Source organism: Falco naumanni, chromosome 11, assembly GCF_017639655.2.
Source record: "Falco naumanni isolate bFalNau1 chromosome 11, bFalNau1.pat, whole genome shotgun sequence".
In the NCBI taxonomy this organism is placed as follows: Eukaryota; Metazoa; Chordata; class Aves; order Falconiformes; family Falconidae; genus Falco; species Falco naumanni.
Window position 1 is genome coordinate 11,486,018 of NC_054064.1, and position 17,031 is coordinate 11,503,048.

General features: G+C 37.8%; 1 protein-coding gene and 1 long non-coding RNA gene across 3 annotated transcripts; one reads left to right on the forward strand and one right to left on the reverse strand.

Annotated features, from left to right (window-relative positions):
* Window positions 1-310: 310 nt before the first annotated feature.
* Window positions 311-6,239, reverse strand: LOC121095809. The gene is made up of 3 exons (XR_005830210.1): window positions 5,756-6,239; window positions 2,798-2,934; window positions 311-860 (listed from the first exon to the last, which is right to left on the reverse strand). It is a non-coding gene; the product is annotated as an uncharacterized LOC121095809 (long non-coding RNA).
* On the forward strand, window positions 2,932-15,163 carry AKNAD1 (AKNA domain containing 1). 2 transcript variants are annotated; one of them, XM_040611125.1, is made up of 16 exons: window positions 2,932-4,172; window positions 4,779-4,838; window positions 5,163-5,271; window positions 5,400-5,551; window positions 5,657-5,716; window positions 6,209-6,342; window positions 6,713-6,848; window positions 7,488-7,651; window positions 8,155-8,248; window positions 8,853-8,956; window positions 10,298-10,383; window positions 11,841-11,963; window positions 12,050-12,160; window positions 13,064-13,145; window positions 13,963-14,104; window positions 14,736-15,163. In XM_040611125.1, the coding sequence occupies exons 1-16, from the start codon at window positions 3,126-3,128 to the stop codon at window positions 14,853-14,855; spliced, it is 2,724 nt and encodes a 907-aa protein (XP_040467059.1). In that variant the 5' UTR covers window positions 2,932-3,125; the 3' UTR covers window positions 14,856-15,163. The 2 variants fall into 2 exon arrangements, with proteins under 2 accessions (XP_040467059.1, XP_040467058.1); XM_040611124.1 differs by having other exon boundaries at window positions 5,400-5,716.
* Window positions 15,164-17,031: the final 1,868 nt, after the last annotated feature.

Below are 17,031 nucleotides of genomic sequence, written 5' to 3' on the forward strand. Positions count from 1 at the left end.
CGCAGGGTTCTGAGTAACTGCAGTACCTGCTGTTGGGGCTGGAGTAGCCACAATGCCCAGTGCAGGTGTCTGACTAACCACAGTGCCTCTCACAGGGGTCTTGCATTGAAGAATCAGTCTGCAATATGCAGGTGAGCAGAGGTTATCTTTATTTGGCAGCACTGGGTGCATGGGGGATCACTCCACCAAAGTCATGCACACCAAGGGAGCCTTTCAGCCCCCTCTTTATACAAGTCACTCATGTTTATTCATTAACTTTCTGGGAACTCATTAACATATCTTGTGCCTGGACAATTAGCACACTCCCATTCAAGGATTTAGTATATCTTCAAGTTAACAATATTAACATATCTTGTGCCTGGACAATTAGCACACTCCCTATGTCACCTGTTTGAGGATTTAGTACATCAAGTTAACAATAAGGGTCTCCTCAGATAAACATGAGCACACTCTTCCTTAAATAAATCATATATGGCTCCTTATTCAGTCTGAGTAGCTGCAGTGCCTCACTGCAGGGCCTGGAATACCCACAGCTGGTTGCTTAATTCTCAGCAAAATCAGAACCACATTTAGTTTTCCTAGAAATAGTATCAGGACCAGCAATAGGCAGGTTTCAACAGCCCAAGGATATTCAAAATTTTCAAAATTCTTAAATACTTCTGTAACTAGCCTGGAGAAGAAGGGGGAGATGTAGGAAGATGTCTCGCCCATAGGTTGGCTGTCTGAGGAGAATGGGCAAAAGGTGTAATTAGTGGTAGTTCCCATGGGATGGCACCCGAAGTACACAGGTGACGACCAAACTGATCACACAGACCAGCTTAGTTTCAGGACCAAGGATTCTAACATGCCACAAGCCAGTACTGCAAAGCACAACAAAACAAGAACCTTAGCCCAGGCCCCAAGGGTGATAAATACTAAACAAACACAAGCTTAAAGTAAGGTGTTGTATAATGCAACTCTGAGAACAAAAAAAAAAAAACCAAAAAACCAACAGTGTGGCCGGTGACTATTAAAACAATAAAATGAATGCTTACAACACATTGATTTTGACATGCTCTGGTCAGATCTGTCGTTATCTCAACCCTTCCGGCCCCACGTTGGGCACCAGAAGGGACTGTTGTGGTTTAAACCCAGCCAGTAACCAAGTACCACGCAGCCACTTGCTCACTCCCTGTCCCCAGTGGGATGGGGAATAGCATCAGGAAAACATTAAAACTTGTGGGTTGAGGTAAGAACAATAATTGAAATAAAATACAGTAATAAAATAACCATTGTAATGAAAAAGAGAGAGGAATAAAACCCAAAAGGGAAAAAACCCCAAGCGATGCACAATACAGTTGCTCACCACCCGCTGACTGATGCCCAGCCAGTCCCCCAGCAGTGATCGGCCCCTCCTGGTCAACTCCCCCCAGTTTATATACTTATATCACATAATCCTGCCACAAATGCCCCGCTGTATCCCATCATGCCCCCCTACTACCCCGCTATATCCCATCATGCCCCCACAAATGCCCCACTATATCCCAAAATGCCACAGAAATTCCCCCACTATATGCCATAATCCCACCTAACACCCCCTTACATCTCATGATACCCCATTAAAATGCCCCAGTATATCCCATCATGCCCCACAAGTGCCTCGCTATATCCCATAATGCCCTACTATCACCATGGTATATCCCATAACACTTGGAAAATGCCTCACTATATCCCATAGTCCCCCTTAATGCTCTGGTATATCCCATCATGCTTCACATATGCCCCAGTACATCCCATAATACTTTGGAAACACAAATGCATCACTGTATGGCATAATCCCCACTAATACCTTTTCAGTATCCTTAAGGGATGTGGCGAGGCTGTTATGAGGCGATACGGGATATAGCGGGGCATTACGGGCATCATGGGTTATAGGGGGGTGTCAGGAGTCTGCCCAGGCCCGACCACCCATCTCCTAGCAACTGGCCCCCCCTCTGGACACCTCTGGGAAGATTTTCGGGGGGTCAGGGATGTTGGGGTTAGTCAAGTTAGTGTTAGGGTTAAGGCTATGGTAGTTATGCCCGGCGGCGGCCTGACGGGAGGCAGGAGGCAGGTACGTCAGGGGCCTGACGCCAGCGGCGGCCTGACAGGAGGCAGGTACGTCAGGGGCCCCACGCCCACAGCGGCCTGACGGAAGGCAGGTACGTCAGGGGCCCCACGCCCGGCTGTGGCCTGACGGGAGGCAGGTACGTCAGGGGCCCCCCGCCCGGCTGTGGCCTGACGGGAGGCAGGTACGTCAGGGGCCTGACGGGAGGCAGGTATGTCAGGGGCCCCACGCCAGCGGCGGCCTGACGGGAGGCAGGTACGTCAGGGGCCCCACGCCCAGGCCCCCGCTGCTGGCCCCCCACCTGTGGCCGAAGGCCCTGCTCAGGGGCAGCTCCAGCAAGCGCAGCAGCAGCGCGACTGTTTCCCACAGCCAACAACAAAGCGCAGCCATACACCTGTCACCTATAGGAAACCGGTGCTGTAAGTGTGCTGATTTCTGCTTGTGGTGACCACAGTGCATGTGATGAAGCTGCCAAGCCTGTACCTTACTTCAGTATCATATTACTTCATTGTATTTTAACTGACAAAAGAGGGCAAGAAATCAAAAAAATTAGTCTGGTGCAGAAGCTGAAGAAACACTCTGTAGTGGCAAGGTGAAGTGTGAGAAAGTGTATTTTTTTATTTTGTTTAACTGATGTTTAATTCTGCTGGCTCTGTTACCAATTTTTGTTTCTAGAATGTTACAAAGGAATTAACGAGCAAAGACAGTTACCTGGTGCTAAGCTCAATTCTCCATTTCCCAATGCCTTTGTCATTCATGTCTCTGTATCTCCCCCAGCATTTAATCCAGACTTGCACATGTAAGAGTGAAAAGGAAACATCCATGTCAGGGGCATGGTCCTAAAAAACCTACAGTAGGTACAAGACAAATACATTCGAGAATAAGATGTACTTCAGTATTACATTATTATTACTCATACATTACAGATTTTGATTGCTGCAGTAATAAAAAGTCTATCCAAAATCAGAAAAGCAATGGCATTCATATTCTACGTAGACTGGATACGGAGACTATGAAAAAGTGCAAACCATGAGACTGGATGAAAACCCAAATGAATAGCTCATTTTCAGATGAATTAGGCTGTATCACAGATGCAACAGATGAGGAACACGACGACTTACCTTATGATGGAGATGTAGGAATAACCTGTAAACACAGTAAAAATTTCTACAATTTGAACGATTGTACTTGTAAAGATACATCTGTTATTTTAAATTTTGACTCTTCTGAAGGCAACAAAAACATAAAAGGAACAGCAAATTATGAAACTTGTCCACAGCCTGAAGAATTCTGCAGTTGCCACAGAGGTGCCACAGGAACAATGGGAATTTCAGTTGAAATGCCTGGAAGTGAAGCTTCCTTTAAGAAGGAATTACCTGTTTGTAGTTTTAGTAAACTAGATGGCAACGAATATCTAACTCACTCAAAAATGTCCAATGTCCTTTTGCGTCATTTTTCTAAGGGTGAGTTAATGAGCACATGCCAGTTAATCGAACGTGAGACAATACCAGAGACATCCTTTACTGAAAGTATTGACGACACTGTGGGCAAACCTGAGCCTTCAGAACACGTCAAAGACCCTTCGGTGCACAAACAATGGGGAACTAACTTTGAAGAGTATCGCTTAGAAAAACACAAGGAAGTAAACACCTATAATAAAAATCAAAATTTTCTAAACAAAAAGATATGTGTTCCTAAGAAACCTATTTCTTACACTGTTATGTGTGGCTGCAGACAAGAAAATTCACAACTAATTGACGAAAAAGAAGATACACACATCTTGCAAAACACGAAAGAAGAGAGTGCCCTGTTTAAGAAAACAGTTTCACCTTGCGAGCTCAAATATGGCCAAGGTCAAGGTCACTACTGCCTTCCTGATGTCTCCAAATTTGCTTCAGAAGTTGAAGTACCAAAAAGAAGTGACAACATTAACTCAGTTCCTACCATTGAAAGAGCAAAATCCTTTCCTATTTTGCAAAGTAAATCAGTAATTGTGAAAAACGTTCTAGAAAATAAGAACCATTTCAATTCTGAAGTAGAGAACAGAGAAGAAATAAGCATTCCAGAACTGTTGCAACAGCTAAAGGTAATTAAGATGCTTTAAGATAAATTCTTAATACTTGGTAGAGTGGCTTTACCAAAGAAGATACTCTGTGTCCAGTAAAATCTAAGATGGCTGATTCATGTAGGCAGCCTATAGGTATCAGTGAGTTTATCACTTTAGTCAACAGCTGTTTTCACAAATAGAATTTTGGGACTGAATTTATATGGAACTTTCATTACCAAATATTTAATGATGCTCTGGCATATTATTTGCGATAAAGCATCCTATCAAATCATTAGGAAATTCACTATAAATTGTTATTTCTAGTATTATATGTAAATGTTGAAATTAATCAAGATTACTTAACTTGAAAGTTTTTCTTCATATATTTTTATACTGGCGTTTATTGACAGGTCAGTTCCTTTTTAAAGGATTTGTTTGACCACAGCATTTCTCTTATTGTAGTAAATTTCTTTTAAGGTTTGTTAGTAATTAGATAATCACTTCTCAATTTCATACCCTGCCATGGAGTTCACTTCCAGAGCTATACAGATGCTGAAGATCATTCCTACATTTGTATCTTAGCAAATTGTTCATGATGTAACAAGTTTTAATAGTTTTCCCTATTATTTCCTGGCTGCAAACAAGATGCTGACACAGCATGCTGACACCCAGAACCACACCGACCACCTGAGATTGAATCCCAAGGTAAATCTCTCAAAATAGACACATTTTTTTCAAACTCATTCTCCTTTATCTCTAGGACCGTGATTATTCCCAAAACCTGTTTTGTCACCTTTATATTGTACTTACCATTTATAGAAAATCTTTATATTTTCAGACAGAGTTGAAGTATTTCAGTATTTATGCTATAAGACGCTATACATATATCAAACTACAACACAGAAAGTTACATGGGATTGTTATATATATAATAAACATTTCATTAATAACTTATACTATGTATTTTGAGTTATTTCTGATTTTTTTGTGTCCAGAATTTTTCTGTAACCAAAGTTCTCATTTTAACAGATACTTCCTCAGTCAGATTTTCCAAATGCCAGCACTGCCATTTACTCAAAAGACACTGGGACATCCTCTGAAGTCTTTACATTACATGCTCCTATACAATCTACACACGGTTTGTCTAAAGCAAGAAAATAAAATTACAGCAACTATGCAAATTACTTTTACACAATTTGATAGAACTTTTGAGTAGACGTTTTGGACAGAAATTCCAGTTGATTGATCTTATCTTGTATTATGTAGGATCAGAGTCTGGAACAGCAGCATTGGCATTACCAGCAGCTGGTACAATAGAAGCATGCTGTCGAAATCCTTCTTATTTACTGCCAGAACTAACACTAGGAGAAAAGATGTCTCAAGTACTAAAGGATCAGACAGATCAACTGCTAAAAAAAGTAAAGAGCTCTGTTTCTATACTTTGCACTGATGCTCCAATTCTATATTCATTTGGCATATTTGTTTTTAAAATTCCAAATAAAAGTAGTATTTTTGTCTTGAAGGTGGAAGACTTTTCTAACTATATGACCCAAGAGACATTCCTTTTACAAGACCGCTATCTGGTAAATTAATTTATGTATTTTCAGCTATCTGAAACGTACTTTAAATGGCTGTAGACTCACAATTTGCTGGCAAGGTACTCCATGTTTTCCTCCAACAGACATTTAAAAATGCTCTTTTTCTCAGTTTTTTTTCCACAGTTTAAGAGGAAAAAATGAAGGTGGTCAGTAGATGGCTGAATTCTTAAATCTGTTTTAAGGATTAAAATTAAAAACTATTAGTGAAAAGCCTAAAGTTGCCATATAAGTTACGAATTTTGACATGTAGGCTATCAGTTTGGAAGTCATGGTTTAGTATTTCACTTGTACATAGTCGAGCAGCACAGAGCACTGGGTGGTTATATAAGATGCAACCCTGTCCGAATGCAGAGCAGTACCAAAATTGTTACCACCATCACTGCAAACAGCATCTCGCTTACACAGCATAAGTAGCTATCCCTGTGGCTTGCCAAATCATAATGACATTTGCTATTGAATTATTTCTTATTGGTGAAGGAATTAAATCAATTGAAAAAACACCTTGATGCCTTGGAAAGGAATTACTTAACAGCTAGAGAAGAGCATCGTAACTTACAGCTGCAGAACTACAAGGATAAGTCTGTCAACGTTGGAGAGTTTGATCCTGCAAGGTTAGAAGATAAGTGCTTAGTAGTACATCAGTGTATTTTTCATATTTTAAGTGTTTGAAAAACACTTTTAAAAAACCACATTATTTTACTTATCCATTAGAATTCTTCTGAAGTGAACACAGTATCTTCATGTTATATGTGGTAAATTAGAAGTGGTTTGGCCAAAATTCATCTTGGGCATTACATGTCTTACCTGAATTAATCAATTGGGTATCTCAATTGTAAGTACTTAAAAGAATCTCAGTGAACTCCATTAATTCATTTTTTTTCCTATGGAAGTGTACTGCAATGCTCAATATTGTTATCATAATAAGAAATAAAGCATCGGTTTATACAGGTTTCACTAACTGTGTATTGCAATTTGGTTTAGAGAAGTGGAAGGGGAAATATTCAGACTTGGCATGGTGCTCGAAGACATCCAGGAACAAAGTGATGACAGCCAATTCAACTTGTCATCTTCGCTTACTTCCTGCGAATCTGCCAATTCATCGTACTCTCCTTGTGAGGTAACTCAGTGAGTTTTATTATTGAAAGACTACAGTTACTCTGTTTTAGTGATGTAAATCCAAAGAACCTCAGTGTGGTTGAACTGTTGTATGTCCTCTAATAAGAGCACGATGCTTTTAGATAGCGTGTTACTTAAAAGAAAATATTTTTTCATTAAATATGCACTTCATAATATTTCATTAATTGTAATAGAAACCTAAGTATAAAAACACAGGTACACTGAATATTCTTAATCCCAGCTTCGAAAGCATTTCATTCAGAGTAAGAAAATACAAGCAGCTACCTGAATTTTTGGCATTAATCACTATCATTTAGTTGGAAGTAGTACTATCTTGTTTGTCCAAGATTCTTGAACTGCAGAGTCACCGTATGACCAAATGTTATTGTGCTATAGAAAACAGTTTACTGCTAAGTATGGTAATATTTTGTTCTGCATCATAAACACACAAAAATAATCTCATGGCCTTCTACAAACCTACAGGTAACTATCACCAAATGCTTTTACAGTCAATGTTTTAGAAGATTTTTTTTTTTTTCTGTATCCTAAGTTAGAGACACTCAGAACACCCCGGCTGGTAGAAGTCAGGTACTTCCAATGCAGTGACCACATACATCTATGCTATGGTTACTTTGTACAGAGCTCGGTAGTTTCAAGCATTGCTGACCCTCCAGAAAGAAGAGGTACTGAAACTGCATTTCTTCACAAGAACAAGGAGGGAGGAGAAAGTCAGACAACTGATGTAATCCCAGAGACAAATCAATTTTCTTTAGAAGGCAACAAGTGCAATCTTTGTCTTCACATGTAAGTGAAAACCTTGGAACAGTTTTTATAAAAATCTTGCCTAAAATCTGCTGAATATAAGAAATTGGGATGTCTGAAAGCAACAGGAATGTTTCCCAAGTAAGGCTTTTACAGAATTCTGTAACTACATACCCCAGAACTCCTTCCAGTCTTGCATTCCTGCCTTTCTGGGTCATATGGACCTTCAATTTCCCAAAGCAAAACACTATCATCACTTTCACTAGACGTTAAATCATACCTCTGAATAAAATTCATTGCAACTAGACAAATTCAGGATGCGAATGACTAATTAAAGTACAGTGCCAATAAGACATTATTTACCAATATTTGAGTGGCATTTTTAATTTTAAAAGGGAGGTATGCAGATACTTACATAATTAACCACCAAAACTTTATGAAGCAATTCTAGATACTCCCCAGGAGGGCGGAGATGGTATTTCATAGATGTTAATCATCTTAATGAGATTAGAAAAATAAACCAAATTGTTTCCCCTTAAATTCAGGTTACAAAAGAGAGCTGAATCAACCTCCACAAAAGAAACAGAGCCTCTGGGAAAAGGAGGTCTGCTAGCAAACAAGCATTCTTCCAACATAATGGTATGAGATCTGTTTCCATAGTCACTTTTTTTTTTTTAACTTAGATTATCTTATTCACCTTTGAGATCATACAGCATTTTTCTCATAAGTTTTTGCACAGCTTAATGGCTTAGCTTTTGAGCTACTACAGCATGTCATAGCATTGCTGAATTTGTTTCCAAAGGAGAAGTTTAAGGACTGTCAAGCATTTTTAAAATCTGTGATAAAGCTTACTTCTTCTGCAAAGACTTAACTGTGTTTATTAACCTGCCTTTATTATTTGCTCAGAGAACAAAACCCAGAATTGCATGCCTACAAAGATACTTAATTATAAGGCACTGAGAGGAATCAGTCAGCATATGCTAATCCTCCCCAAAGCAACACGAAAACATGCCTCGAATTCCAACTTCACAGAAAAAGGTGCTCATATTTTGTCCACTCCGCTCTACAGGTAGAATTGGGAAAAAATAAATCAAGTTGTAGCATTGATGGCAACTAAAAGCAGTGTAGAAGTGATATGCAAATGATGCCACTGTTTACACTATCCCGTTTGATATCTAATACGGTTAGAGATACACAGTAATATAAACAATTGTAAATTTGTTTTGCCTTCTGGGTGCAACAGAGATTCCTTTCACCTGAGGAAAAACACGCTGCTGAAGGTCTTGCATCCCATAGTCGGGGTACATCAACTCAAAAATTTAATGCTGATGAAGAAAGTATGAAAAGGTAAGTGTATTACATATTTTGACTAGTTATAGACATGGTTTTCTACAGTTAAGTGAACAGCTACATGCATGTACACTGATGCGTAGCTATACTGGACTCTGCACGAAACACCGAATATTGTCTTAATATATATGAGAGGATGACATTTTCAAGTTTATCACCAGTTAATCACATAAGGTATGTGATCTACCAGATGACAAATAGAAAAACTCCCAATTTTATTTGTAATACGAATATAATCCTTTTTTAAAGTAGCCCATCTTAGTGGACCAGTGTAAGGTTTACAGTGCTTAAATGGCAGAGATATTTCAAAAGTGTATTAAGAAAAGAAGCTTTGTCTTTGTTCTCTATTCAGCAATGCATGTCAGCATCCCAAACTGGGATGACTGCTAACTGTTCAGCAATGAACAACATTTATCGTTGTCATGAACTACTCTGGTAGGCCTGGAAGCCCACCATATCGATAAATCTGCTTATATTTCAAGTGTAAGGATCACTCTGTAAATTTTCATTTCCAGAAATGTCAGTGTGATATAATAATTCTACATGGGTTATTTTGGAGTCTGAAATTTTGGCAAATTAAATCTCCAACCAAAGCTAGATCTCATAATACATGTGGTGTAGAACACAATAATAGTCATTTAAATATGCCCTGAAATTATTTTACAGAGTAGAAGTTAACATTTGTCTAGTAAAACTCACCTAGCTTCCTTTTTTTTTTTTTTTCTGTCATACAAAAAGTTAGCTTAAGCTTCTAATCATTATTTTCATGAATGGGTGGAAAATTTTCCAAATAAGAGTATACAGTATCATCAAATTTAAGTTGAAAATCATGTCAAATAACACAAACAATGAATTTTGTTCTTGTTCTCTCAGAAGGTACATCTCAAGTATTCCTTTAATTATCCAAAGGCAGTAAAATTAAAGCCTTAATAGCTCTAAGTTACTAAGAAATCATTGATAATTGATTGCTATTGATAACATTTTGATGCAACAAGTGAACACATATATAAATACATAGGATTTTCCTACTACTTTGCTACTGAGATGTCTATACAAAGACCTCTACTTTTTAAGATTTTTAAAAGCTCTGGTAAGTCAGGGTCCTTCTGTCAGAATGTGTCCTTTAACTAAAGGGGTCTTTATTTTGCAAGTAGTTAGTTTTTAATTTAAGCTTTTACTTACCACCTTTTCAGGTATTTGATAAGGAGAAGGCTTACTCATAGAAAGACTTCTACATGTAACTAGGAAGTGGTCAAGCATTACTATAATATGCTCGTAAGGCTTGTCATAAAGGTTCTAAGATAGAATTAAAGTATCATTCTGTTTTCATTTTCAAAGAAATACAAACATCCAGGAAAGCAAAACTGGAACATGTTCACTCTTCATTCAGAGAAAACCAACTGATTTATCAGATACCAACCTGAGTAAGTAGTGGCATACAAAGGTCTTAACTGTACTCATACCTACTATGGAATCCTGTTAAGTAGTACATTCCTGTCACTTAGCAACATGAAAATTGTTTTTTAGTTTTAACAGATGTTACTGCTTAGCACAGCACACAGAATAAAAAGGAGACTGAAGAGGACACCAAGTCAAATTCACCATGGAAGTCTCAGTGACAGACCAAGAGGCAACAGACAAGCTGCAATAGAATTTCCAGTTAGATATGAACAAAAGTTTTAACTCAGGGTCTAGTCAAACATTGAGACTGTTTGCTCTACAGAGGCTGTGGCATCTCTGTCCTCAGAGATACTCAAAATTCAGCTGGACAAGGTCTTCAGCAACTTCATCTAAGTCGGTCCTGCTTTGAGAGGGGATTGGGCCAGACAATCTCCAAAAGTCCCATCATACCTGAATTACTCTTCTAATTCTAATTCACCTTTTTAGTTAAGTTTCCAAACACTACTACTAACATTTTCAGCAACATAACATCGGTGTGTACACAGTGCCTTGATTTTGCTTTTTCTCCTTATCATGTGCATATATTTCATGTCCTAGCAGGATATTCTAAACTTGGTGACTGCAACGTTTCATACCAGTACCTCCACTTTAGATTTTGGATTGAACTTTCTTATTTTGCATGAAAACAAAGGAAAAAAAGTTTTCCTAAATCTTTGATCCATTCAGGGTTAACACAGACTGGAAATATTCTCCTTTCTCAGTCCAGCTCCTAATATAATTTCACCAAATCCAAACTAGAGCCCATACAAGCTACTGTGAGCTAGTTAAGTCAGCTGTCAAGTCATCCAAGACTCCAGCTCTTGGAGGTTCACTAAGAATCCGTCAGCATTTGTTTCTCTTGGGGCATCCCCCCTTTACCTTTCCACTGCAGAATACTCTGAAGCTGTTAGTACCCCACAACTGAAGAGGAATAGCATGAGCTATCCTAGATTCAGTTTTAAGTCTGAGTATCTAGGTTATTCTTACCTTTGGTCCACCTGCTGTCCTTCACTTCTCTGTGATATCCTTTCATTTTAATATAATACACAGGGGCCGTTATTGTTAATACCGGTTTGTGCAATAGCTAACAGTGCCGTGCTAGATCCTCCCCAATTCTCTCGTTGCATTCCTCTTAGGCTGCATTGTTTTCACAACACTAAGGACAGGGAGATTGAAAGTTTAAGAACAGTTCTGGGACTGGAAACCACCATCAAAAAATACCAACCAAACTACATTTGAGGCTTACAGTCAGGGCTGAAAGCCAGTCTCTAAAGTTCAATCCCCTCCTGTAAAGCAGACGAAAAAGTACTTCAAACTGCAGTACTGTTAATGGCAGCAAAGGGCTCAGAAACTATGATGCTAAAACCCAAATAATTACCTAGGTACACAGGCGAAAATTTGTAATATGACAGACCTTTTTAATGTATCTTTGGTATTTTAGGCAGCGATTCAGAAGACATCTCAGCCTACGATTCTTATAATGATTCACAGAGCAAGGAACTTGTGAACTGTGAGACTAAAAGTTACAAAACATTCAATACAAGACTACATGGAGACAGAAGAGGTATAATAATTGCAAAAGCGTTAAAATCTACAGAAAAATATTACTTACAGTGTTTGTTTTTCTAAACAACATGTCTTTGTTTTCAGGACTTAGGTGCAGATGCCATAGAGGAAGCAGAGATCAATTTAAACTCAGGAATTACAAAGAGGCTGTTCAGTCTTGTGCCTTATGCAGAAATAAAAGTTTTGGTTCATCCTGTAAGTATGACAATCACAGGCTAGATTGTGAGGGGCAGAAAGCCACACTGCACATAACAGGCCACATTTAATTCAGTATAAGCAACCAGTAGCACTGTAGCTAAACAGTGGATGTATATAGATCTTGTAGACCAAAATCAGCAAATCCAACTTTTACATACCTGGCCAAGTTTAATCCCCATGCCAGACAGCTTTAGACTTCTCTGGTTCCTTATAAGAAAAGTCCCTTCCATATTTTATGAGAGTAGTATCTCATTTTGCAGTACCACATGGAAGAATATTAAAATTGGGCGTTGCTGTGCCAACTTTTTCAGTACTAGCTGTTACTTAATGTAGTATAAACAAGTACTAAAGAAAATTTCAGCTCTACACTCAAATCGTGTGACATGCAGAGAGTCAAGGAAAACCTAATGTTTTTTGGTTGGTTGGTTTTTTTTAAAATGCTGAACATCAGCTTTGGAAGTCACTTATCTCAGATTCCTCTTTATATACTGTTGGAAGAAATCGCATGCAGAAAAATAGAAGTTTTCAACAGTGGGAAGAAAAAGTATAAATTAGCTACTTCTGTATATGAATATTATAACACTATAAATCAAAGTAGCATTCATGTAATTATTAGGATTATGAGAGTCTGATTATTCTACACTTTCCCCCTGCAATCTTTCACTGTATGAAATGGAATGTAATTCTGCATACTGCTTCCCACAGAACCAAATTCAACAGCAAAGCTCAAAAAGGTTAATCTGTCCTTGGTTACAAAAAATCTTAAACATATTCAATTTTATTCAGCAGTGATAGATACTTGGTTTTTTATTTATGCTAAATATAGAAAAAATGTTAAATACACAGAAAATTACTTTTTTTTTTTGGCTTTTGTTTTACACATGGCCTTAACAACTCCAGCTTATTCACAAAAAAGAATCTCCACTCAAAAAGCTCAGAAAAATAAGCAGCCATGTGAGCCTGTAAACAGACCTTCTGAAAGGTAAGCTGTAGCAATAGCTGAATGTAGTACAATAGAAAATGCCACTGTTGAAGGTTCAGCATGGAAAAAGACTCACAAGTATCATAAGCAGAAGGATTGTTTTCTTTTGCAGTGCATGCTGTACATTAAAATTTTATTCATTAGTAAAATTAAAATATTTACCCTAAGAGCAAGTGTGAATAATTCTTAGAGTAGCTCTTCCATCTTTCTAATTTCATGAAGAGTAACTATCTGACTTCTTTAGCCAACACATTTAGTAGTAAAAAATAAAAAACTTCACTTTATTAAGGGCTGTTCCCATTCACAGATTTGAAAGCAGGTCTGTAATATTTAAGATGCAATTCTGTTTGCTACCAACCATTTCTTCATAAATAACAGTCCTACTTTTAACTGTTAACATTAATTTACACTGGAAGTCTAGAAAGTAAATGGATTCTTAACTGTAGCACAGACTAGACAAACTCAGACAAATTTTGTTACCATGTTTTTTGGACAGCATTACTCAATAGCACTATTGCCTTGAAGTACAGCAGCTTCACTTGAGAATCAACAGCCTAGGCCACTCTGTGAGAGAAAGCTACAGCACCAAGAACGTGATGCTATTATAAGAGTTCCTGACTGCATCCTGGAACATAACCTAATACAACACAGATGTAACACTGATTATGATGGACTGTGTTGTACAATTACATTAAAAATTCTACTCACTGTAAAACTAACTTGCCGCTGAGTATGCTATCAAAGTGTATATAATTTATAGTTTAGAAAATTTTTTGCTTACTAAAATTGTATTTTATTGTATACATTTTATCTTTAGGCAAAACTTTGCAGCTGCCAAAACCTACTATTCAAGCACATATGATAAAGTTACCCATTCACACCAATACTTACCCAGCAAGAAGTCTGCGCAAAGGAAACCCGCAGTCAACATCAGAAACACCAGTGACTCCAATACAAATGTAAGACTTCCGAGTGAAAATTAAACCCCACACAATTTATCTGGGAAAAGTACATCCCTATGTCACAGTATTGTTGAACATGGGACTAAGAATGGGACATTCTTAGCAAGTCGATTATTATAATTAAGCATGTCTAACCCATCTGAGGATAAGAGAAGGAAGTTAAAAAAAACAAGTACATGAGTTTATATTTTAGTATATTGCTTCATGCAAGTATGTCAGAGACTTTTTATACAGCTTAGTCCCTGTATAAAAGCTGAACGGGACAGAAAAGGACTGGATCTTAATTATGTTTCATATACTGAAATGAAAAACGTCACCCTAGCAACACAAACCACTATCAAATCCATAAGAAAACCTTCTCAGTACTACAAACATAACCGCGCTGGGGCTGCTACTTTGGAAAGGTGTAAATACCTCTCAGTTCAAAGGATTGCACAATCAAAGAGAAAAATAAGAGCTATCTCCAACATGAATCCTGGAGCAGTTTATCATGACAGATTTTTTTATTTCTCAACATTTACTCAGAGTGAAAATGCTGCATAGTACCTTAATTTAAAACATCACTTTCTATTCTACGTAAAGATTTGTCTTCAGTGTTAACAAGACTAAACTTTATTATTCCCAACAGATTTTAACTTCTACTCTGGATCATGCCATACAGACAGCAAACAGTTTGAAGAAAGCTACAGAACGAATGGTACGAGTAGTTTCAGAAGATCTAGCTAAAGTTAAAAGAAAACAGCTTTAATTACTCAGTTTCCAATGTTATCATTTTGCTGGTTGATACTGAAGTGTCAGCATACCTGCAGATACAAGATGATAAATACAAAGATCAGAAAGTCAGCTAGCTGACTTTGTCAGCTGTTCCCTAACTATCAGTACTAAACCAAACCAAAGCATATTGGTATTCCACATGTTTATATTCATTTTCAAAACTAGGAACAAATTACTAATTCCACTGAAAGTCTTTAGTACATTAGCTAGCCCTGCTACTGTGTACGGCTATTCTCTAAGCATTCACTTAAGACTTAATAAAAGTTAGCTTAAACAAGCGAAGTTAACTTTTTGACTTTTGATTTCTTCCCGCCCCCAAACAGGGGATCTGAGTCATTGCTACATATATTTTTTCCCCTGCAGCAAGCACACGAAAGGGAAACAGCCACTGCACCCGAGACATCTATAAGCATCATGCTAGCATGCCAAGTCATAATTAACATTCATTATTGTAGAGTGCCCTACATTGACAGTTGTTTGTTCTTAAAATATTTCCTCACACATCTCAGTAACTGAGTCATACCATTTGTTGCCTATGTATTCCTTACAAATTATCCATTTATTCAATGAGGTGTCCTTACCTTGTACGATACCTGGCTTTGAGATTGTAACTGATGGTAAGTAGGCTGGAAAAGTTTAAAATATTGTAAAAATACAGCAGGCCAAGGAAAGTCATCTATTGTTTTCCTTTTGAAATCCATTTAACTGCAGTGATTAAAAGCAAGCAGTTAACAGCCTTGTATTATCAAGGATGATACTTACCGAAGAAATTCCACAGTATACAGTGCCTAATAGAAATCAAGTTAAAAGTGACAGTGCGTTGCTTAAAAAGGACACTCATTTTCAGGGAAACCTGAATGGTTTTATCAGCTGATGGACACAGAGATAATTTGGACTCTGCTCACACAAGCAGTGACAGCTAAACTTGCTGCTGTGTACCACTGATTTACTAGCCCGAGTCAATGGCTTTTTTTCACGGCCTCTTCCATGCTCCACAGCCAACACCACTATTAAACCTTCTTTTCTCCCTTAGGCTCTTACTGTATATCCTTATATATCAGTTTGCCTCTGGTTATTATCTATGTTTTAGCTTTATTTAGCATAAGACAACAGCACAGATAGTAAAAGGCTCGTTCCCCTGTGCTAGATTAATGTTTTCAATGTCCCTGTTACTACTTTGCAAACGAACTTAATAGTTGAAGTAATTGCTGAAGGCTTCCTAGTTTCAATTAAAAAAAAAATTAATCTTTTTCATAGAAATCTTTCCACACCACAAGAACAGCTAGACCTTTGGTTTATCCTGAGTCACTGTCTGAACCTGCAGCCCTGGGTCTGAGAGCAAATACCTAAGAAAGAACTTATTTATCAACACAAGCACACAGTGACGTTTCCTCAGAACATTCTCTGACAAACCGAAAGCTCAGAGTCCTTCCCTATCAGCAGCACTATATTTGTATTTATTAGCTCTATAAAGGTTTCTCTCTGATGTCAAGGTTTAAACCCTTTCATACTACAGTTTAGAGTGTGTCATTACTTCACAACATTTCATGTACTAGATGTCCTTTTGTTCCAAAATTGACAACTTCAAGTTTCACATGTTACTTCACACATTGAATAGGGAGGTAACGTGTCTTCCAGTCTGTACATTAACATAATCTCCGAGGCGTCCATCACATACTCCCCCATCCCCTTTTTTCCCTTTGATCAAGTATCCTATTCTAGCCGTTCTTGGCATGGAAATTGTTCCATACCTTTGACTTTCCTCTTACTCATCTCTGACTCTTATCCAGATTTTTAGATTGAACTTAAGAAATAAATTACACTTGGAAATACGTATCTTTATTACCTAAGGTAATCAGACCAACATCTGTGCTTATGTGAATCTAGGCCCACATGTACAAGCTAGGCAGCTTTTAATACGAAAACAGGAACTTTCAAAATCATAATGTTATCTTGTACATGTACTCTAAAATACTAGGTTTGGGGCTGACACATTTATCTTGATACAACTCTTTCCCATTCCTGATAAAACAATTCTTGATGTAGAAGGAAGTGGCTGAGAAAAATCCTTAGGTAAAAAAATACACATCTTCACAAGAACTCACACAAACACACACACTTCTGTAGAAAACAGGAGCTTTTTTGGGCTA